Source organism: Stigmatopora nigra, chromosome 3 (genome assembly GCF_051989575.1).
Source record: "Stigmatopora nigra isolate UIUO_SnigA chromosome 3, RoL_Snig_1.1, whole genome shotgun sequence".
Lineage (NCBI taxonomy): Eukaryota > Metazoa > Chordata > Actinopteri > Syngnathiformes > Syngnathidae > Stigmatopora > Stigmatopora nigra.
In genome coordinates this window covers 875,001-897,862 of record NC_135510.1, presented here as the reverse complement: position 1 = coordinate 897,862, position 22,862 = coordinate 875,001, and the positions used below count along the sequence as shown (strand labels likewise).

Here is a 22,862-nt window from a genome sequence, read left to right as displayed (position 1 = left end):
CCCGAGACTTCATTTATTATCTACCTCATCATTTTTATTGAATTTTTGTTGGGCCAACTACACAGTGAAGATGATTTCTAGACTTTAGTTGGTGAGTCATTTGAAGCATCTCAATATCAAGACAAATACAAACCCCTATTCCAGTAATATTGGGAGAATAAATGCTTACTAAGCGAGTTGTAAATCTTTTTCACAATGACTGACACAATAGCAAACGTTGAAATCCATACATTTTATTCTATTCTCTTGTATTGTTGTAAATTTGCACTAATTTTCTAATTTAATGCCCTGTAAGTGTTTCGATTAGAAATAACAGAGGCAAGTTTACCACTTGGTTACATAATTTTCTCCTCCAACACCCAATAATTGTTAAAAGTTTGCTTGTTGAAGCTTTTTAGATTAGTTTTTCTTCATCATTCTGGCTAAAGAACAGTTGATTAAATCTTTGACGATGCTAGACATTCAATAATGTGTGCCCCACAGTTCTGAGATTGACGGTTCAATCCTAGGCCTGGACTTTCTTGTTTGGAGTTTCCATGTACTCTCCGGGCTTGCGTGGGTGTTCCTGGGTACACCGGTTTCTTCCCGCGTCTTTAAACCATGAATGGAAGGCGGACTGCACACTCTAAATTGGTGTGAGAGAAAGTGTGAATGGTTGTCCTTCTCTGCCGTGCAATTGGCTGGCCAACAATGGAGGTTGTCCCCCACCTGGTGCCCATATATAGGTGGGATAGGCTCTAGCCCTTCTTGCAAACCCTTGTGAAGATAAACGGTATGGAAAATAAATGAATGAACGTGGATTAGCATTCTTAAAAAGATATGAGGCAGAGAACACATGAAAAAATTAATTCACTTGTGTTTATCATGCCATATAATAATTAGAATACACAAGTGGATTAGAGGAAGAAGTCCCAAATGAGATTTTACCGTACAAGTACAAACCGGAGGCTGAGGCACCGTAACACGTCCCCCATGACTAACAGAAAAGGAGAGACACAGAAGAGCCCAGCAGTGAAGCATCTTTGGCCCAATTCACATCACATCTACTGAATGGTAAATGTGAGGGTTTTTATTTCAGTTTATTATACATTTGCCAGTGGCGGGCCGTCAGGGGCTTCAAGGCCTTCTCTGATGGCCCAAGAAATATCTGAATCATACATTAAATTTTGTCCATCAATACTTTGGGCTCTGCTGCATTAAACAAGCGATGATAAGACTGTTGCTTTAACCAATCAGATTTGGAGTTGGCAACACCACAATGCATTGTCGTAGGCGTAGAGATACGTCATTGCCTTGTCACAGGCGCAGGGATACGTCATCGCTTTCGCCAACTATGATGGGCTGGTGATTAGTCAGAGCTATCAAACTGTATTTGGAGCGAGCTGCACAAGCAAATATATTGTTGTGTTGATTTAAAGCCATTTTCAAGACGGACTATGCCAGAAATACGACAGGACAGGCTCTACTTTTATCATTGGCTTCGATGGCGATATAAAAGAAGGAAGAAAGAAAGGAGGATCAATATTGTATACAGTTAAAAAGGATTTTTGGTGAGTAAAATATGGATGTATTCCTAAATAGTATTTCAATTGTGGGCGAATTTCTGAAATCTGAAAAGGTCAATTGTTTGTATATATTCACTAAATGCTGCTAAGAAGTGGATTTTACCCCATTTTCGTGCAATTTTTGCCGTTTCGCCATTGATGTCCATCGCTGTATTTTCCCAGGGAAATCAGAGTGGGAGTCCTGGGTTCAAATCCAGGATGGTCCACCTGTGTGGAGTTTGCTTGTTCTCCCCGGGGCTGCGTGGGTTTTCTCTGGGTACTCCGGTTTCCTCGCACATTCCAAAAACATGCATGGTAGCCTGTTTGGACACTCTAAATTGCCCCTAGGTATGGATGTGAGTGTGAATGGTTGTCCGTCTACTTGTGCCCTGCGATCGTCTGGCCAAAGATACAGGGTGTCCACCGCCTATGGTACAAAATCAACTGGGATAGGCTCTAGCACCCCACACGGCCCTAATCAGCATAATGCGCTTCAGAAAATGAATAGAAAATTGGAACGCGGCAGCCCGGCGGCTGAATTCTTAATGCATCAGACCCACAGTTCTGGGGTCTTGGTTTCGAATCCATGTCAGTCTGCCTGTCTGGAGTTTGCATGTTCTCCGCCGGGCCTATATGGGTTATCTCTGGGTACTCTAGTTTCCTCCCACATTCCAAAAGCATGCCTGGTAGGCTGAATGGACATTCTGAATTTCCCCTAGGGTATGAGTGTGAGCGTAAATGGTTTTCCGTCTCCCCGTACCCTGCAGTTGGTTGGCCACCGATTCAGGGTGTGCCCCGCCTTTTGCCCGGAGACAGCTGGGATAGGCTCCAGCACCCCCCGCAACCCTAATGAGGATTTAGCAGTTCAGAAAATGTGATGAGATGACATGAAATCAATTTTAACACAAAGAAGAATTTCAGACAACAGATCCAACAGATTTTCAAATCACGTAATATAAGATTCAGATGACACCTTACAGCTTTAGGCTAAATACATTAAAAATTTACATGCAGCAAGCAGATGCACTGAACTCTTCCTAGGGAGAAAAAGAAGGAAAGCGAAACAGCTTCACAAAAGATGACATCTTTGTACGCATGGGGTTGATAATAAATCCCTGAAGCTCAGCTCACATTCATGGGCCGTGCTGCCATGGGCCCGAAAACACAAAGCTTATATCTCCAAAGTGTCTGAGGGAGATGAAAGAGCAAACAAACCTATAAGACAGGCACGATCAGGCTTGGATTGGGAATTACTTATATAGTTATATTGATTCATTTGCTCATGGTGATTGAAGGATAGTTTGTGCAAAAAGAGATAATCATATGCTTTTAATTAGAGAAAAGATAGAAATGTTAATCTTTCCCATCTTTTTCCCTTTCATCAAATAGAAACGAATCGAGAAGAGGGTCACTTGTGATTGGCTTTGTGGTCTGTGCGCCGTAAAAAGACCTTCAAACGTGCAGCCTCATATTTAGTCATAATTGACAAGTGTGAAGATGATAAAAATATGCAAGAAAAACTAGTACATTCTGCACTATGATGAGTTTTAATTCATGTTTCACATTGACATTCAAGTGGTTAGCACACTCACCTCACAGTTCTGATGGTGGAGATTTGAATTGGGCTCTTCTTATATGGAAAATAAATTCATGTTAGTTGTATTGAAAATGCAATTTGTTCCGTAGAAAAAGTATTTGTCTCCTCCCTGATTTCTGTTTTTTTTTTGCATATTTATCACATACAAAGGTTTCAGATCATGAAATAAATTTTAATATGACACAGAGACAACCCAAGGAAATACAAAATAGAGTTTCGAAATGATAATTTTATTCGACCGGTGGTCGTTGATAGGCAGGATTCTGTAAGTGTCTGCGCCCCGTCTGCGCGTCGTAAAATTCATGATTGGCTGGTCACTAGATGACGTCACTAGTTGACGTCACTAGATGACGAATGTCGCGAGATTGTCCGCACCCCCTGCTGCGTCACTGCGGTATCGCATCGACGATCAACAGAACTACAATTACATTGCTTGGATTCTGTGAGTGTCTGCGCCCCGTCTGCGTCGTAAAATTCATAAATGGTTCTTTCAATTGGTTCATCTTTAGTGTTTTATAGTTCTTTTTTAGGAATTTGGAATTTGGAATCTTACTCAATCACGGGAGTACAAAAATATATTTTTAGTATTGCAGATTTACAAAAAATAGTTACAAAAATATTTCTCTACGTAATTCTACGCAATTTTCCCACACAAAAAAGCATAAGACGAAAATAGTCACAAAAATAAAATAAAAAACCTGATCGACCGCCTCCGGTCAATTATGCTTACTATGTTACCTATATTTACCAAGGCAGAACAAATTACAAACTTGTCTGGCCCTCTGTGAAAAAGTCATTGCCCGCTGAACCTAATAACAGGTTGTGTCAACTTTGGCAGCAATAACTGAAATCAAGCATTAACGATAATTTGTGGTGAGTCTTTCACAAGGCTTTGGATCAATTTTGGTCCACTCCTTTGTGCATAATTGTCAATTCTGCATTATTAAAGGGTTTTCTCGCATGAACACACATCTCACTCTTTGAGTAATTTTAGTTAGCCGAGCACTCAGGGGAAGGTTTGCCACTGTTCCTAGTTCTCTCCATTTGTGGATAATGGCTATGACAGTGGTTCACTAAAGCACCAAAGCCTTGAAAATGGCTTGGTAACCCATCAATTTTTTTCCCACATTTTTTTTCTAGAATTTCTTTGGAGCATGACATGATGTTCTGATGCTTTAGCCCACTTCACTTTGTCTGACACATTCAACACGTGGTGGTAATCAGGTGTGGTTGTGGCCTATGAAATTGAACTTTCCTACAATTGTAATTAGTCACAGTTATTCTGTGATGTAACACAGGGGGCAATTACTTTTCTAGAGAGGGCAAGACAAGTTTCAATTTTTTTCTGCCTTTATAAATAAAATCGTCATTTTGTCTTTCCTTGGGTTGTCTCGGTGTCATACGAATGTATTTGATGGTCTGAAACCTGTGTGTGATGAATATGCAAAAAATCACAGAAATTAGGAAGGGGGCAAATAATGGAAATGAAGTTGTAGTTTTAGTTTTCAGAAAAATTATATAGAAAATAGAAAACTGGATGTCAACAAAGTTTGCTCGTTGTTATGTTTCCCCACCAATCGACTGTAAAATTACAAACGAACAGATGCATCAAGTGGGGTTTATGGCCAGTGAAGTATTAAAATGCAGAGAAGAAACAGAAAAGATTAAAAAGACATTTTGTATAAAAAACTTAAGTTATTGCAAGGCATTTAAAGAGTTTAAGACACGGCTATATTGTGCTTTTTTTATAGGATTCAGTTTTACTACTTTGCCCAAAACAAACAATATTCTTTTTTTTTTCTGAATGCATTTGCGTGTGTGCACGTTTATGTGTGTGCGTGCGTCCTTTGTATACGTGAGCACAATGTAAGGTCACTATAGGTGCAGGTCAATGAGCATGCATGTGTCACGTGTACCACTGAATGCTTACCATTTGTATGCGCACAATGAAGCAGACATTAGTCTGAAGGAAATTGACAGTGTGCAATGAATAACAACTCTAAACTCTTTTACTCATGAAGTAAGTGGAACAAAGGTATGCAAACTAGCTATATTTATAGGACCTTTCTTGACATTCAAGGCACTCTGAATGCTTTGTGGTGTTTAGTGATTATGGTGTAGGTTACTATGGAAGCAACGTACTAACCAACATGACTGATTTCCAGATTTACAACTATTAAAGATTAAATGTATTTATAAAGATTTTTTGTTTTCCCATCAGGACTAAGCAAGAAACAACGTTGCCTGAGTGATGGATGCAGTTTCTACAACAAATGACCAAAAAAATACACCCACGTCACTAGTATTTGATAGCATAAAGTATGTATTTATTTTCATAATAAATTGAGCTTTCAGCACAAGAAAACACAAAAATGGGATTTCAACAATTAGTAAAGAAATCAAAAGTTCCTTCTAAAAAAATTTAAAAAATTAAGCTCACAGTAAATCATTCAAAATATTTTCTAAATGATGGACTAGGTTGGAGGAAATCTTTTTTCTTTGATAACTTTATCGATGTGCCATTATTAGCTTTGAGGACTCTAGATACAATAGACGCTCTCAAAACAAATGGAGGTCATGTAGAGCCAAAGGCTCTTCTCCACATTCCAGCAGTCCAAGAGGATTCAACCTTCCAGTTGTTTGGTCTAACTAAGGAGGAAAGCATTTACTACGTTGGAAGCATATATACTTTAATAACCTTTCTAATAACGCTAACATATATATATATACAGTTGTGGTCAAAAGTTTACATTCCCTTGTGAAGAAAATAATGTCTTGGCTCTCTTGAGTTTCCAGTTATTTCTACAAATCAGATTTTTCTCTGATAGAGTTTATTATGGGTGAACAGAAAAAGGTGTTCAAATCTGCTGGGTCAAAAATATATCTGTCCGTTGGCCATTTTCACTTCAATTGGTAGTCATCCACATGCTTCTGGGAAGCTTCTGGTTGAATCTTTGACCACTCATCTTAACAGAATTGATGAAGTTCGGTTAAATTTGATGGCTTTCTGACATAGACTTGTTTCTACAACATTGTCCACAAGTTCTCACTGGTGTTTAAGTCAGGACTTTGGCAAGGCCTTTCGAAAAAACCTAAATTCTAGCCTGATTTAGCCATTCCATTACCACTTTTGATGTTTGTTTGGGGTCATTGTCCTGTTGTAACACCCAACTGCGCCCAAGACCCAATCAACGGGCTGATGACTTTAAGTTATCTTGAAGAATTTGAAGGTAATCCTCCTTCTTCATTATCCCATTTAATCTCTGTAAAGTGCCAGTTCCATTGGCAGCAAAACAGCCCCATAGCATGATACCACCACCACCGTGCTTGACGGTGGGCATGGCGTACTTCGGGTTAAAGGCATCAGCTTTTCTCCTCCAAACATATTGCTGGGCATTGGGGTTAAACAGCTCGATTTTTGTTTCGTCTGACCACAGAACTTTCCCCCAGAAGGTATTTTCTTTATATATGTGAGCAGCAGCAAACTTCAATCGAGCCTTAAGATGCCGCTTTTGGAGCAAGTGCGTCTTTCTTGCACGGCAGCCTCTCAGTCCATGGAGATGCATAAGACGCTTGACTCTGGACACTGACACCTGTGTTCCAGCAGCTTCTAATTCTTGGCAGATCTGTTTTTTGGTGATTCTCGGTTTAATCTTCACCCTCCTAAACAATTTTCTTTCAGCAGCAGGTGATAGCTTGCATTTTCTTCCTGATTGTGGCAGAGACAAAACAATGCCATGCACTTTATACTTATCATATTTTGCTGTTTATTATATCTTATAGCTTTTTTGAGCCTCACTCCATCAGAGAAAAATCAGAGTTGTAGAAATAACTGGAAACTCAAGAGAGCCATGACATTGTTTTTTTCACATATGAAAAAGTGTATGTAAACTTTTTACCACAACTGTATACATAAAAATTACAGGAAATATTCGACCTCTGTCATTGCCAAATGAAGTTTACATAAAAGTAGTCGTATGTTGTTGAACCTGCTCTTCACCAAAGACCATATGCAATTGTATACAAATTGTGTTTTAAAAATTCATATTTCTAAACTTCCTGGTATTTTTTTCTCTTTCACAAAGTTCAAGTGTACTTATGATCACAATTTCCATCTCAGTGAGATAACGTGTTAAATTGGTGGACGCTAAACACCCCCCCCCCCCCCCCACCGTCTATGTACTCTGCTTTTAGCATGTATTTTTCCATTCTCCCTCCTCTAATGGTACATTACAGGATATAAGTGCGCATTGAATAGGATGCATCATCTCTCCAAAGTAAGCTATTACATTATATAACCCGATCTGTGTTGTTTTTTTTCATCACCAAATGACAATGTTTACAGACGCAGAAATCTGATCATTTATGAGAATCCATATACCCTACGTAATCTATTATTCCTGTCAATAATTCACATTTACAAACAATATTCCATTGTGGCATCACTAGTGTGATATTTTTAGCACAAGCCCCTGGACTTCTTGGATGGTCCTTTGATAGCTGTTAGAGAGAAAAAGAAAGAATCAGAAGTTAAAAGTTCCATAGTTCCTAATATATTATTATTTGAATCATTCCGGAGAAGAAATCCCCGAGTGCTTCTTTTTCTGCATTAACTGTACATGTTTGTCTTCCATTTTTCCTTATTTCTGTCAATATCTATTTGGCAAATTATTTGAGTAATTAATATAATTATATGCTTAGTTTAGTCTGCCAATATCTTCTTGGCACGTCATTTCAGTAAAATAATGATATCCTTTGGTGTTTTTAGTTTAGTATACTTTGTTTTTTTCTTTCTGTATGCTAAACACTGTCTAGTTCTGCCAAATGCTACAAAAGTATTTTAATTTTCACACTTCAATTTAACACCTCTTACTTGACCTGGGAATCAAGAGTAGAGGAAGGAGGGAGTTTAGCCAAAGAAAAGAATAACAGTAGTGGGAACTAAGAATTTGTTATAGAGTATTTCTGACTCACTGTACTACAACACGTACTGTTAAGTTAAGACTCATCTCAGTTGTCATCAGTGCCCAAGATTATGGATACGTGAACTGTGAAATCATTTGTGAACAGTTGTCTGCATCTACTATCAGATTTACTTCTCAATATTATGCTGTGTTTATAGTTTATCTACAGTACTTTTCTTAAGATTCTTAATGTTAATGGAAGCAAGGATTCAAGCTATCTGAAAAAGATTTTTCTGTACCAGCCCCTCTTGAGGATTTGGATCTTTGGCTCATTGAGCTGGCCAGTGGCCAACCCAGAAAAATCAATCCCAAAGTCCTTCATCAGTTATCTCCACTTATGTTATGTTTATTTCCGTTGGCAATGAGGCCAAAGAATGCAAAGTTGTCATTAAAAATCTGATGACTGGTAGTTGTGCTGTACACTATCTATTACACTCCGCTCTCAGCTGTGTTGATTTATGTTTAATATCTTGTTGGTGTGTTGCCAACTCAAAATCTGATTGGTTAAAGCAACAGTCTTATCAACGCTTGTTTAATGCAGCAGAGCCTGCAGAACTAATTGTGAAGGCCTTGGGGCAGATTTCTGACCCTGGCAACAAATAATGGCTGAAATGTGATTGGTTAAATGCTTCAATATGAAAACGCACATCTGGAAGCAGTGCAACCAGGGGGGAACGCAATGAAAGGAAGCTAACAGACAATTTGGTATTATTTAATATGTATTGATGGACAAAATATAATATATGATTCAGATATTTCTTAGGCCAGCAGAGAAGGCCTTGAAGGCTCTGACGGCCCTCCACTGATCTATAATTATATTTTAATTAATCAGCTTGATCCAACTTTCGATTTATGAAAACACCTTTGGTCACAATGGTCCCATTGTCCTAGAATCTTTGGCCTCAACCACCTTATGTCTTCTTGGCTGCCTGTCACGTACGCTAATCACAACTCAACTGATTGGATTCACACACAAAAAACTCGGCAAATTTCATGTTGGGGGCCAGAGAACTGGAACCCATTCCAGAAGCCATTGTAGGCTAGTTAATCTATCTCTGTGTACACAGAAATGACATTTACTTCACCAGTACATTTAATTTGCCAGCCATGTATTCATCATTGCGCTGTTGTAATAGGGTTGACTTGATAAATGTTTCTTTACAGATTTATTTTTGACACATTTATAATAACACTATACAAACAGCAATGCATCATTAGTATCATATAGACATATTTCATGTCAGCTGTATTAAAAGTACATTATTACCTCTGCTTACAAATGCTTTTACTTTCAAAATTTTACTTAAAAAAACCTTTATATGCAAATTGCTGTTTCAAAATCCAAGTCATGAAATCCTCCAAAGATGAAAATAAGTTTCCTGTATCTGTTATTATATTTTGAAATTGTTGCAGAAGCATTGGATCTTCTTGAAATTCACTCCGCTGGCTTCCTATTGTCTTTTTCCCAACAACAACGCTCCATTCTCCTCTTGTTTTCTGAGTGTAGTTAAAGAAACGTTGTTCTTTTGTTTTAAATTACTGTGAATGAAATGAAGAAGCAGGCACCCATAACTGCTAATCTAATTTTCTTAAACACTTTATCCTCATTAGAGTCACAAGGGGTGCTGGAGCCTATCCCAGCTGACTCCAGGCCAGAGGCAGGGGACACCCTGAATCGGTGCCCAGCAGATTGCAAGGCACGAGGAGTACCCGTAAGGAAACCCACACAGGCCCGGAGAGAACATGCAAACTCCATACAGATGGACATGACCTGGATTTGAAACGAGGACCCCAGAGCTGTGAGGCCAACGCGCTAACCACCTGCGCCGCCAGGCCGCCCATATTTGAAAATGCAAATTGTATTTAATACTAGGTTGTTTTTAATTCATAATTTGAAGTAATGTTGATGCGTTTTGATGTGCATGTGTTCGTGTACCTATTAACTTCCTCCTTACTACTTATGCATCAGCAGGTTGTTTTTGCATGCTTGTTATCATTTTATTTATTGATTCATTCATTCATTTTCTGAAACTGCTCTATCCTCACTAGGGACACGGGGTGCTGGAGCCTATCCCAGCTGACTTTGGGCCAGAGGTGGGGGACACTGTGAATCGGCGGCCAGCCGATCGCAGGGCACGGGGAGACTGACCGCCATTCATCCCGACACTCTTACGTAAGGGCAATTTAAAGTGTCCAATCAGCCTACCATGAACAATTTTGGATTGTGGGAGGAAACCCGTGTACCTGGAGAAAACCCACGCAAGCTCGGGGAGAACATGCAGACTCCACACTGGTGGACTGACCTGGATTTGAACCTAGGACCCCAGAACTGTGAGGCTAGCGCGCTCACCACTCAAGCGTGTTTCTCACATCTTTCATACGAGTTGGTTAATAAATTAGAGAATTTACATTTTAAAATGTTGGTCTATTTACTTAAAATTCTGATTTCAAATCAAGTTCTGGAACCAATTAATTTCTGCAGTAGAAGTACCACCATATACACGGAAACATGAGTCAAGTGGTTAGCGTGTTGGTCTCACAGTTCTGGGGTCTTGGGTTCGAATCAAGGTCACGACACCTGTGTGGAGTTTGTATGTTCACCCAAGGCCTGTGTGGGTTTTCTACAGGTACTCCGCTTTTCTCCCATTCTGGTTGGACACTCGAAATTGCTCCTAGGTGAGAGCATGAATGCTTGTCTATCTCATTATGACCTGTGATTGGCTGCTCACCAATTCAGGGTGTGCCCTGCCTCCTGCCCAAAGTCAGCTGGGATAGACTCCAGCACCCCCCGTGACCCTAGTGAGGAAAGAGTGGTTCATAAATGTAATGAATGAATTATTGAATGATGGAATGGGTTAAGCGCACAGTTATTTATTCACGGTGGTCCAGGTAGCTTTGAATGTTACTGTTTCCTGAGTAAATACAATTATTCTTTTCACTGGGTTCATTTTATAAGTTTGCCCACGTAATCCATTTGTAATATTTACATTTGTTTGATGGTCTTAAAAATTAAGGTCTCCCAAAGGCGGCTTGTTTTGATAATGAGGTCAAAAGGCTGCTCTGCACGCATTTCTTCTTCATTTTTTTTGTTTTTGTTTTTTTGTTACAGCACTAGAACTTTTGTTTGTCTTTGATTTCCTTTTTAATTGAATCCAAGCAGAAATGTTGGCAGGGATTTAAACGCTGTAGACATTTTTCCAAACAGCTAAAAAGAAACGCCATTTGAAAACCAGCAACAAAAAGATGCAATAGTGTACCTTAATTGCTGGCATCTGCAGTAATTGTTCACCATATGTGATTTGTTTTTTTTCAACGTCTATTTGTATTTGACATTTTATTCAAAGCTTTTCTTATTTAATAAAAACATACATTTAAGTCTGAATAACTCATTAAAGAAAACATGCACCTACTTCTGTCAATAATACACCCAACGTACAATTACAAACGTCCTGCTGCTGTAATCATAGATTACAGCTGTTTTATCATAGTGAAATTGTGCTGGAAGGTTTCAACATATTATAATTTTCCTCCCTTTTGGCTTCCATTAACTGAATCAAAATGAGTTGCACAGATGTCATGAACAAAAATAGAGCCCCAGTCTTCTTATTTATAGGGAACCACAGCAGAAGCACATTTCACATAACGACATTATATTTTATTTCAACACCTGTTAAACTAGAAAAAAAACAGTGACGTGACTATCAAGGAATTTGTAGAGTCCAAAAGGAGTCAGGACAAGGATGAAAATAAAGGAAAGCTGTTAAATAATAAATATGAAATTATATTTCATCATTTTTCAGACGCAGCCATGTTGTCCACAATGCACTGTGTGCAGGCTTATGCAGTACACCCATGGATTTTTCTTACAAAGGTATACATGAATTTAGTAGATATAGTGAGTATATATTTCGATTATATGTACATTGTAGTAACTTTATTGTTCAGAATGTTGTACTTTTACAACACAGTCCTGCTTGCTGATAGAAAATGCCTTTGGTAATGAAATTTTTGTGTGCATGTATTACAAAATGTACTATGCATTTATGTCAAAGTATCAGCTTGCCGGGTTAGTTAATAAAAGAAAAACATAAAAAAATCTGGGACTATTTTAATCATTATATTATTTCATAGGCAGGCATCATCTGATCCAGCAAATCTTTGCAACGCATATATTTATTTTCTGGATCTTCATTTTTAATATGCATATTCCATCTTTTTGGCTTTATTTTGCACTGCTGGATACACAAAAACAAGTATTGCATGCATAGCAAATATAATAAATCATCTTTGAGTTGGTTGGTTCAGTTTCTTCACAGTATTTCTTGTTTTATCTCTTTAATAACTGTAAACCAAACTGCAATCTGTATGATGGGACTAAATCAACACAACCTGTAGCCAATGCAATTTTGATGAGCAAGCAAGGAGGAAAAAGATGAAAACACAGAATTCTATTACATTCATGGGTGGAGGGCCCCGAAGGAGGGAAACAAACACAAGCCAGAGTTTTCTATTTATTATGAGTGTCCGTTCTGTAGGGCCAGGCGAAGGTACAAACATAGTGGAGTCATCTTGCGTAGCGTGGAGGTTCATTACCAAGAGGTCCGTAGAGGGGTCCAAAGCAAAGGTACAAGATGCATGGCCGATGTTGAGATCATGATCGTGGTCGAGGTCCTGGGAACAGAACAAGAGGTCAGAGATCAGGTGAGGCTAAACAAGGAAGTGGCACAAGAGTGTACTTTAGAGTGAACTGATAAGACAGCATAGCAATGTGACTAAGCTCTGGGTGGCTTAATAGCTCAGTGCTTGTGATGATCCGCACCTGCCATTGCTTAGCTCATCAGGGGCTGCATCTGTGATTGGATGAGAGGAGCATCCACCCACCTGTCTGGCTATAAATTAGACTTGACATGCACGAAACTGCAAAGCGGTGGTCGGGAACATTTTTGACGGAGAGCCATAAACAACTCATATTTTCAAATGTTATCCCTTGAGGGCCATACTCAAATGTGTGCTATTTGTAATAATGTAATCACTTTAAAGTACAAACATTCTTTGAGATCTTTTGACAACATTGTTGTGCTGTTGCTAATAAATAATTATTAATTATTAATGGTAGTATGCATGCAGAAGAATCTAATGGGAAAAATGTGTGAAGCAACACTAGATGGAGTGTCGGCGCCACAATGCTCACGTAACGCTCCTATTGATGCATTCAGAACTGAGCTCTCTCAACACCTGTTCCCATATTTTACCCCTTAGTTTAGCGGAGATGCACCTATGAAAACAGCCACATATGGCTCCCGAGCCATAGGTTCCCTAACCCTGCTGCAAAGTGACGGAGACGAAACGCCGTAATGCAAGACATTGCGGCCAATACAGTAATTTATTGCAAAATAGAGAAAGGATAAAGTGACAACAATTGCAGTATTATGAACCATCAAAAATAATTGAAATATTTAAATATCAGAAGCAATATGCCCACCTCAACATCTTAAATGTCTGGTAAGAAAATCGTAATTTCTCTCATTAAAAAGCATCAAGTTCTCGTCAAGATAGATTTATTTCTTTTTTCAAATTGAATAATTTGATATTTTGCATTTACAAAGACAGGCATTTTACGTTCCTTATGATAATGACCCAAATAAGATTTTAATAAAGAATTTTCCTTCTAAGTAACACATTTTGTACTCCCATGAACCTGAGGGTGAAAATTGTGAATCAGGGGGTAATTGTAAAATTCTACGATTTTACAACAATATTAAGTGCACGGCGTATAGGGAGGAGGCAGCTTATATGCAAGAAAATATGGTATGTTATCAGCACATGTCAGCGGCCCGGAAAAAAAAATGGGTAGATCACGTAAAGTTGGTTCCTTGAAAAGTAGATAGTTATGCAAATAAGTCAAAGCACCTCTGCTCTAGACGATAGGCCAACAGTGCTGGCTGGAGTTTTTGATTAATTATACATTGTAATACAGCTCCATGTTTATCCATGTGTGAAATGTCTTTTAGGCCCTATTTGATGTTATAACCTCTTTAACAAATTTTACAAAGGCGCGTTCATTTAGCCGAGCAAGTTTGGACAATAAGATAAGTAGAGAGATGAATGGAGTAAGGAGAGTGGGGGGCAGGTTCTTCAATGTGCAATGAAGGATGGATGTCTCGCCTCATTCTTCGTTCACAATCTCCATGCGTAGGTTGGTGATGCTTTTCCTGACCATGCCAAAAAGATTATATTTAGACCACAATGGCTTTAGCTATTTCCTCTGTACTCTTATTGCTCGGGGACTCAGTAGCATACCATTTTGTGTAGAGGTTAGTTATGGTCACAATAAATGATATCTTTCACACAAATAAAAATTAAAATGTACAACACAAAGAAAATATTCTCATCTACTTTTCTGATCCGCTTTATCCTCACTGAGTCATAGGGGGTGCTGGAGCCTATCCCAGCTGACTTTAGGTCAGAGGCCAGCTAATCGCAGGGAACGAGAAGACGGAAAACCATTCACACTCACACTCATACCTATGGGAAATTTAAAGTGTCAAATCAGCTTACCATGCATGTCTTAGGAATGTGGGAGGAAACTGGAGTACCTGGAGAAAACCCACACAGGCTCAGGGAGAACATGCAAACTCCACACAGGTAGACCGACCTGAATTTGAACCCAGGACCCCCACTGTGAGGCCGATACGCTAACCACTCGGCCATCAGGGCGCCCCAATAAAAATAGCAACATATTTAAACTATTTGTAATGTATGGATGAATGCACTGACTGGGATTCTGGGTGTTATTATTACAGGCATTGGGTCTTTGGCTCCAACGATCCTAATGAGGATAAAGCGGTTCGGAAAATGAGATGAAAACTAATTAATAACAACATTGATAAAAAAATTGCTTTGTCGAAGTGAACATTTTCCAAAAATATATAGGGTTACACGTATACTTTTGTTCTGTCTTTGGATTCAAACATAGTAGTAATTGTTATCCCATCCAATCACAGATACTACACTCCTCAAATTCAAACCAAATGTAGCACTAGTGGGGCAGCCGGAAAATGAATTTAGTCACATTTTTAGACTACATAAAAAACCTCATTTATTTTCAACATGCCGAAACGATGCAGTGGACATACTAATTGGCTTTTGGTCACTTTGAATCTTGAAATGTAATTGTTTACGGTACAATCTCCCGTGTATCGCCATTATTGCGCTGACAGCCATTTTGCGACGAGTCGTGGATTTTCCCATTGTGCGATGAACGCAAACGCAGCACCACCAGCCTCACATGACCCAGTCAGCTGATAAAAGTCGACGTCGTTTGTTTTGAGTTTCACGCAATTTGCTCAGTCATTGTATAAACGACTTCAGCCACAATGAGGGTTTTATATCTCGTTCTTTTTTCGGCTTTAGCCCTGGCGAGTAATGCGATTGTGAGGTAAGAAAAAACAAATTGTTATTCATCGCCATTCGAAGTTAAGTCATTCAAGGTAGCCATGTTAGCAATGTTTCTCTGAAACGAATGACACTATATACATATATATTGTTTATGGAAGGTTTTTAAAAAGATTTGAGATTTGATAGAAACAAAAGTATTACTGCAAAAAGACTTTCTACTCGTTTGAGGTTGCACACGGTTGTGAAACGTCGTTTAAGATAAGAATTATAGGTTAGTGGGTCATACACGCAACTAGCCCGTCGCCTATCTTTACTACCATCGAGCTGTCAATACGCTTGTTTGTTTGTTTTTTGTTACAAGCAATACTACGAAGCAAACTGTATGCTTTTCCTTATGCAGAATTCCTCTGAAGAAATTCCGCTCCATCAGGCGAGAGTTGACCGACTCAGGAAAAAGTACCGAGGAGCTCGTGGCTGACAAACAATCGCTCAAGTATAACTTGGGCTTTCCAGCGAGTAATGGTCCCACTCCTGAAACCCTAAAGAACTACCTTGATGTAAGCATCTATTCAAACACCCAGCATTTCTGGATAGGGTTTCCTAGCGGGTAAAAGTGGCAACATCATACATGACAAAGGCTTTTTTGTGATTGCTGGCTTCTTGCTCTCCCTGGAAAAATTCCCAGCTCTGATTCAATTTGCAGCAATCTTATGTATTTCACTGTTAAATCAGAAAGTGTTAGTGACAAAAAGGGGGAACTTGGGTGCATGATGACTTATTGTATGTGTCACAAGCAGTTCTGCTTTCTTCAGTCTTTTTCAGACTGAGATTTCCAGCCACCCTTATTCTAAGAGGTGTCACCATTTTTTTAAAGCAATTAGCTATTTTGGGCGTGCCGGCAGCTGTTTGGTTGGCGTGTTGGCCTGACACTGGTGGACCTGGGTTCAAATCATGATCGGTCTACCTGTATGGAGTTTGCATGTTCTCCCTGAGCCTGTGTGGGTTTTCTCCGGGTACTCCGGTTTCTTCCCACATTCCAAACACATGCATGGTAGACTGATTGGACACTCAATATTGTCCCTAGTTTTGAGTTTTACTGGTTGTTTGTCTCCTTGTGTCCTGCAATTGGCTGGCCATCAATTCAGGGTGTCCCCCGCCTCTGTCCCAAAGTCAGCTGGGATAGCCTCCAGCACCCCCGTGACTCTAGTGAGGATAAAGTGGTTCAGAAAATGAGATTGAGAAGAGATTGGACAACTAGTGCTATGTTTAAAAAAATACATATATTGAATGATATATAAACCGCTAATAGCTTGGTGATTTAAGGCATAGGTTCCCAACTCTTGGACCGTGGGTCAATTGGCGTAACATTTTCTCAAACGCCAGCTAAAAATGCTCTAAATGTATTAAAGCCTTAATTCCAGTACACTGCAATAGCTTGGGGGAACCAGTTTCTATGAAGGGGATTTAAGGAATGGGCAAGGTGTTGAAAAAAGTTTATATGGCAACCTAACGCAAATGATATTAAACATTAAAAGAATTAAAGTAATTAAAAAATAAAAGTAAGGATTTACTGCTAAATGGCTTTAATATCTTTTCCCTCGAGAGTTGTCAACCTCCCAAATTTCACAACCTTTTAACCGCTATCGAAAAAGGAACTCCCACTAAGTTTGACTGAGTCGACAGATGTGAATTCTCTATTTTTGTGTCACATGTAATGTACATTCGTCAAGTTGGCATGTTTTGAAGAAAACATGGTTATATTTGATGTGACTTGAAATGCTTGTCTTCTTAGGTGTTGCACACCTGAAAACAGCTCAACTTCTCATATTGCTGATGAGAGTAGAACAGACTGACCTATATTTACTTCTGGATTTGCAGCTAATCTTTCAAAACGCATTTCTGGCTAATTAGTTATCCGTGTTTAACCTTTTTTCTCTGAGGGCCACTTGTGAAAAAAATTGAAGGATGTCAGGGTGAACTTGAAATCCTTCCACTTTATGTAACTCCATGTATATGTACAACTCCAATAATGTCACCAGGCACAGTATTATGGCGAGATTGCCCTCGGGACTCCCCCACAGCCCTTCACCGTGGTCTTTGACACTGGCTCCTCCAATTTGTGGGTTCCCTCCATCCATTGTTCACTCCTCGACATTGCTTGCTGTAAGTAATTAATGGCCAAAGATAGCAGTTTAAGACATTCTAGAAAATTTTATTAATTCACTTTTAATCTCACTTTCTACAGTGCTTCATCACAAATATAACTCTGCTAAATCCAGCACCTATGTGAAGAATGGCACCTCCTTTGCCATCCAATATGGAAGCGGTAGTTTGTCGGGTTATCTCAGCCAGGACACGTGCACTGTGAGTACAACTCGTGCGGCAGCATCAAAAATATGAATTTGCAATGGGAAAGAAAATCATGACTTGTGGGCCAACTCTTTTTCCAGATTGGCGATTTAGCAGTGGAGAAGCAACTCTTTGGGGAAGCGATAAAGCAGCCCGGTATTGCTTTTATCGCTGCCAAGTTCGATGGGATCCTTGGCATGGCGTATCCACGCATCTCTGTGGATGCAGTGGCGCCAGTCTTTGACAACATTATGAGCCAGAAGAAAGTTGAGCAAAATGTTTTCTCCTTCTACCTGAACAGGTAAGGAACCTTTTTTTTTACTGAAATGATGTAGAGCAAATTAGTGTTAGTTTTTTCATCTGATATATAAAAAGTCTTCTCACATGACGGGGAAAAAAAGTGAAATTGTTTAATTTGTGTGCAATTATGTATTAGGATATTTAAGCAACAATTGGTTTAATTTATTGTATGCAATCCTGCTGTTAGTGGAAAAAAATAAAGTAATCTGCAAAAACAGAAGACAATAGAAATCATGTGTTTATGTTGGGGTAGAGCCCAAAGACTTCTGACACTTATTTTGATCATTCCAGGAAATTTGTCATACAAGACAATGATGTTCTAGAAAATGCTACCATTGGGCATTAATATCACGTTGAATTGTTAAAGCAGTTTTCCAGTCACTTTTAAGCCAAGGCACACTTTTGCATTGAGAAAATCTTAACGTACACCACCAGCTGACAATCTTGCAGTACAACTATTTTAACAAAAAAAGTCATTCTCATCAAAGTTTTATCAACAGTATTCAAATAAACACAAAACAAAATTTTCTAAGTCTAATTTTTCACACTGGCCTAACGTCGCCCAAAATTAGTCCATTAGCTACCAACCACCTCTGGTTCACATTATGTGAAAATAAGCAACAAAACAACTTAAATCTCTTGATATTATGATTTTCATATTCTAAACTAAATTGATATTGATGTAATGACAACACACCAGTGTCTTGCACCACATTTAATAAATAAATAAAATAAAATCAGACATAGGCTTTGTCATCACCATTGACTTGTCAAAAGCCTAATTGTCGTCAAACCCAGCTCCGTATGACGAAATTGGTAATGCTTCTGCACAAAGTCCGCTTTCCCAGGCAAAGGCCCAATAAATGATAATTTCAGGCTTGTTGGCACTCTGCTGTGATGGATACATCGCATCATGCCCTGAGCACAACCAAGTCCTGTTTGCCTCGCTGATGCCAACAAAGAATAAAATGGATCACTTACCTCTCACTGTCTTCTCACTTAACTGCACTTGGCTGCACTCCCAAAATCCCACTGGTCTATTTTTTTTTTTTTCATTCACCGGGCAGCCACAATGCATATACACGCCTGAAAAAGTTTCACACCAAAAATATATTCTGCCTATAACTCACTGATTCAGTGCTGACTTAGTCTCAGCGTATGCCAATGTTTTCAGCACTTATTTTTAAACAGATTTTGTGTATTTAAAGTAAAATCATTAAGATGACTTCACAACACCTTTTTAATATGAGCCAAACTGATGGGCTGTCTTGCATGTAGAGGCATCAACATTCATGAAAGTGCATATCAAAGTTTTAGTTACTGTTATAGAACATTAAATCTTATTGGAACTCATCACTGCAAATTTTCAGTATAGTTATTTCGTTAGCTACTATATGTTGACTTCATGTCTTTCTTTGCAGTTGCTTTGGCTCGGTTCTGAGTATACTAAAATTGATGTGATTTTAATAAAAGAAGTGAGGAAAGACCATATGCATATTTATTTCTCTGCTTTAGGAATCCTGACACTCAACCAGGTGGTGAGCTGCTGCTAGGAGGAACCGATCCTAAATACTACAGCGGCAAATTCAACTACGTCAATGTCACCCGTCAAGCCTACTGGCAGATCCGCATGGACTCGTGAGTTATGAACAATAAAGAAGATGGTGGGGCATTATTTATTTATAAGTGTGTCCATTAAGGTTGCAAGTGGGCAGCCAGCTGACCTTATGCAAAGGTGGCTGCGAGGCCATCGTAGACACCGGTACGTCTCTAATCACCGGACCAGCTGCGGAGGTCCGAGCTCTGCAGAAAGCCATCGGAGCCACTCCACTCATCCAAGGAGAGGTGAGATCCTCGGGCCTCATGTCACTGTTTTGAATTTTTTAGGTCAATCCTATTCAGATTTCCAAAACTTGAAGAATACATGCTTTTAGCAAACATTTTACAACCAACCCATTCAGAGACAGTAGTCACTACATCTATTCAAACGTTATTATTACCATAATGGCCAGCCCAGGGCCCAGAGTACTGGTATCTAGTAAAAGAGGGAGATTGCTATTGAAAACATGTTTCCGTCCAGGGCAACAAAATAGTTGTGAGGTTTACAAGAGGCTATTTTTAAGTTTTCTCCTACCAAAATATGCTGGGTCACAGTGTTTAAAGTTTCTTTTATTATTCTTTTCTTCCCATTATTGTCATTTACAGTAATTTCACACCTATATGGCGCACTTAAAGGTCTAAAATTTTCTCTAAAATGGATGGGGTGCCCAATCAATCGGTGAGCCTTGTTTATGCTCTAAAATTTAGAGCATAAACAAGGCTCACCGAATTGGAATTACTGTAATGTTAGGAATACCCGGACAGGCTGTTTTTTAGGGTTAATGTCCGCTGGGTTGATCGCAATAAGTAGCCTGCCCGCGAGAAATTCAGTCAAGAGGTCAGGGTAATAGAAAATGTTGAATTTAGACTCTAAATTCAACATTTTCTATTACCCTGACCTCTTGACTGAATTTCTCGCGGGCAGGCTACTTATTGCGATCAACCCAGCGGACATTAACCCTAAAAAACAGCCTGTCCGGGTATTCCTAACATTACAGTAATTCCATTCAAAACATCCCAGAGAAGTGGCAAGGCGCAGTTGACTTTCGTGTGCTCCTAGCGCTTTTTACTCTCCATACAAAGTCGCAGTTAAGTGACGATTTGGAATGGATTGTCTATGCTAGATCCAAAGTGCCGGCGGGCACCGTAGTTTGAGCTTTCGTCATAGCTGGAATCACTATTGCGAAACCCCACGGCGACAACTTTTGACTGTGCCAATGAGATTGAACACAGAATCGTTGGCAAACTCGCCCACTTGGCAGAACTCGTCATGTCGGATACAGAAGATGACTTTGACAGACTTGTAGATGTTTGAATACTTTGACTTACATTTTTTTGCAAATACACAGTACGTAAAAAAACAAACAAAATCAAACTCCGCTTTGCTCCTGTTGCCTTTAAAAAAAAAAGTGCTGGCATGCATGCTAACGTGTGCCATGCTAGCACAACGATAGCAGTGCATCCTTTGAAACAAAGCACCTTTTTTAGTGACAAAAAAAAACAGAAAATACACCCGCAACGGAAACGGCGCCCTTACAGGGCGTAATTTATAGTTCATTACTTATTTATATTTATTTGTCCTAATTTAAATTTCTGTATTGCCCAATATAAATTGTGCTGGCAAAACAATTGGATGGAGGCACAAAATTGTTGTATTCTGGGCTGTAAGTATGAGGCCTTTGTCCTATATGAATCTAATATTAAAAAAAAAAAAAAACATTTACGGGAGAAAAAACGTTACTTTGTGCATATTATCTAGGGAGTTGGTAATGAACGAAGTATGACAATGAAAAGGTGTTTCATAAAAATCTTTTCACCCAAGTATTGAGTCAAAATTAAATGTGAAGCATTTCTTTTTCAGTACATGATCAACTGTGATAAGATCCCATCCTTGCCTGTCATCTCTTTCAATGTGGGTGGCCAATCCTACAACCTGACTGGAGATCAGTATGTTTTAAAGGTGAGAACGTGTACCTTCTTGTCCAGCAGGGGGAAACAGAGATCGTGCTTATGCTTGATAACAATACAACTCTGTGAATGAATGTTACATCATCCGAAAAACAAACAATGGCATTCTCATTTGATTTGACAAAGTCATGAAGGGGCAGCTTTGTTATCCAGAGAGATTACAATTGTTTTGTTTTTCGCGTTCCTGACACAAGTTCTCGGCCGACATGGAATTTCTGGCAAATATATTTATAGGGTGGTAGGAGGACTAAAACATGCAACACAGCCTGACTGAGTCTCTTTCTCAAATGCAGGAGAGCCAAGCTGGAAAGACAATTTGTCTGAGTGGCTTCATGGGGTTGGACATACCTCCACCAGCTGGTCCTTTGTGGATTCTGGGAGATGTCTTCATTGGCCAGTACTACACCGTTTTTGATCGAGAGAATAACAGAGTGGGCTTTGCAAAGTCCAAATAAGCTCAAGGGAGCCACTTGAATCCACACTTCAAAATGCATAAATTACTGTTGCACAAACTTTGTTGCTTTGCGATGAAACTATATGGCAATAGATTTTGTGTAGATTTTGACATGCACTCTGTTTAAGAAGTTGTAGACTTCTATGCTGCTTGTCTGCAATTTTAGCAAATTGGTTTCATTAGTTGGTTTTCATTTTTCAGGAAGTGTTTTAAGTTGTTATTTTAATTGATTTGAGTTTCATGAGAACGTGCCCCTCTACTGCTGAATTAAGGACGGGTCTTATTGTGATTGGCTTTCATGCCTTAATAAATCAATGAACCAAATCATGTGTAGAATTTTTTTGAAATGTATTTCTAAGACTATGCTAGAAATGTGTCCTCCTGGGAATTCCTTTAATGGCTGTGTCAATTGCAAAGATATAATTATAACAATATTGGCTACAGAGTGAACTAGAAAAAAAAAGTTACTCAAAATAATAAGTAATCTGGGAATGCGCCACATTCAATCGGTGCAAGTTTTTTGTATGTAAGAGGAAACTGGAGTACCTAGACAAAACCCACACAAGTCCGCAGACAACATGCAAACTAGCCACAAGAATGTTAAAACCAGGGCTTGAACCCTAAATCTCAAAACTGGCCGACACGATAACTATTCAACCACCTGGCTGCATAATTTTACAGATAATTAA

General features: G+C 39.1%; 1 protein-coding gene across 1 annotated transcript; it reads left to right on the top strand.

Annotated features, from left to right (window-relative positions):
• Positions 1–15,374: 15,374 nt before the first annotated feature.
• Positions 15,375–22,497, top strand: ctsd (cathepsin D). The gene is made up of 9 exons (XM_077712993.1): positions 15,375–15,543; positions 15,904–16,060; positions 17,543–17,666; positions 17,749–17,867; positions 17,954–18,153; positions 19,668–19,790; positions 19,853–19,997; positions 21,613–21,711; positions 22,013–22,497. The coding sequence occupies exons 1-9, from the start codon at positions 15,482–15,484 to the stop codon at positions 22,172–22,174; spliced, it is 1,191 nt and encodes a 396-aa protein (XP_077569119.1). The 5' UTR covers positions 15,375–15,481; the 3' UTR covers positions 22,175–22,497.
• Positions 22,498–22,862: the final 365 nt, after the last annotated feature.

What these genes read in the sequence shown, in the direction of transcription:
- ctsd (XM_077712993.1), top strand. Translation starts at nt 15,482, where the DNA reads ATGAGGGTTTTATATCTCGTTCTTTTTTCGGCTTTAGCCCTGGCGAGT. An exon ending in GCGAGTAATGCGATTGTGAG is followed by an intron (nt 15,544 to 15,903) that starts GTAAGAAAAAAC and finishes TTCCTTATGCAG; the next exon opens with AATTCCTCTGAAGAAATTCC. An exon ending in CCCTAAAGAACTACCTTGAT is followed by an intron (nt 16,061 to 17,542) that starts GTAAGCATCTAT and finishes TAATGTCACCAG; the next exon opens with GCACAGTATTATGGCGAGAT.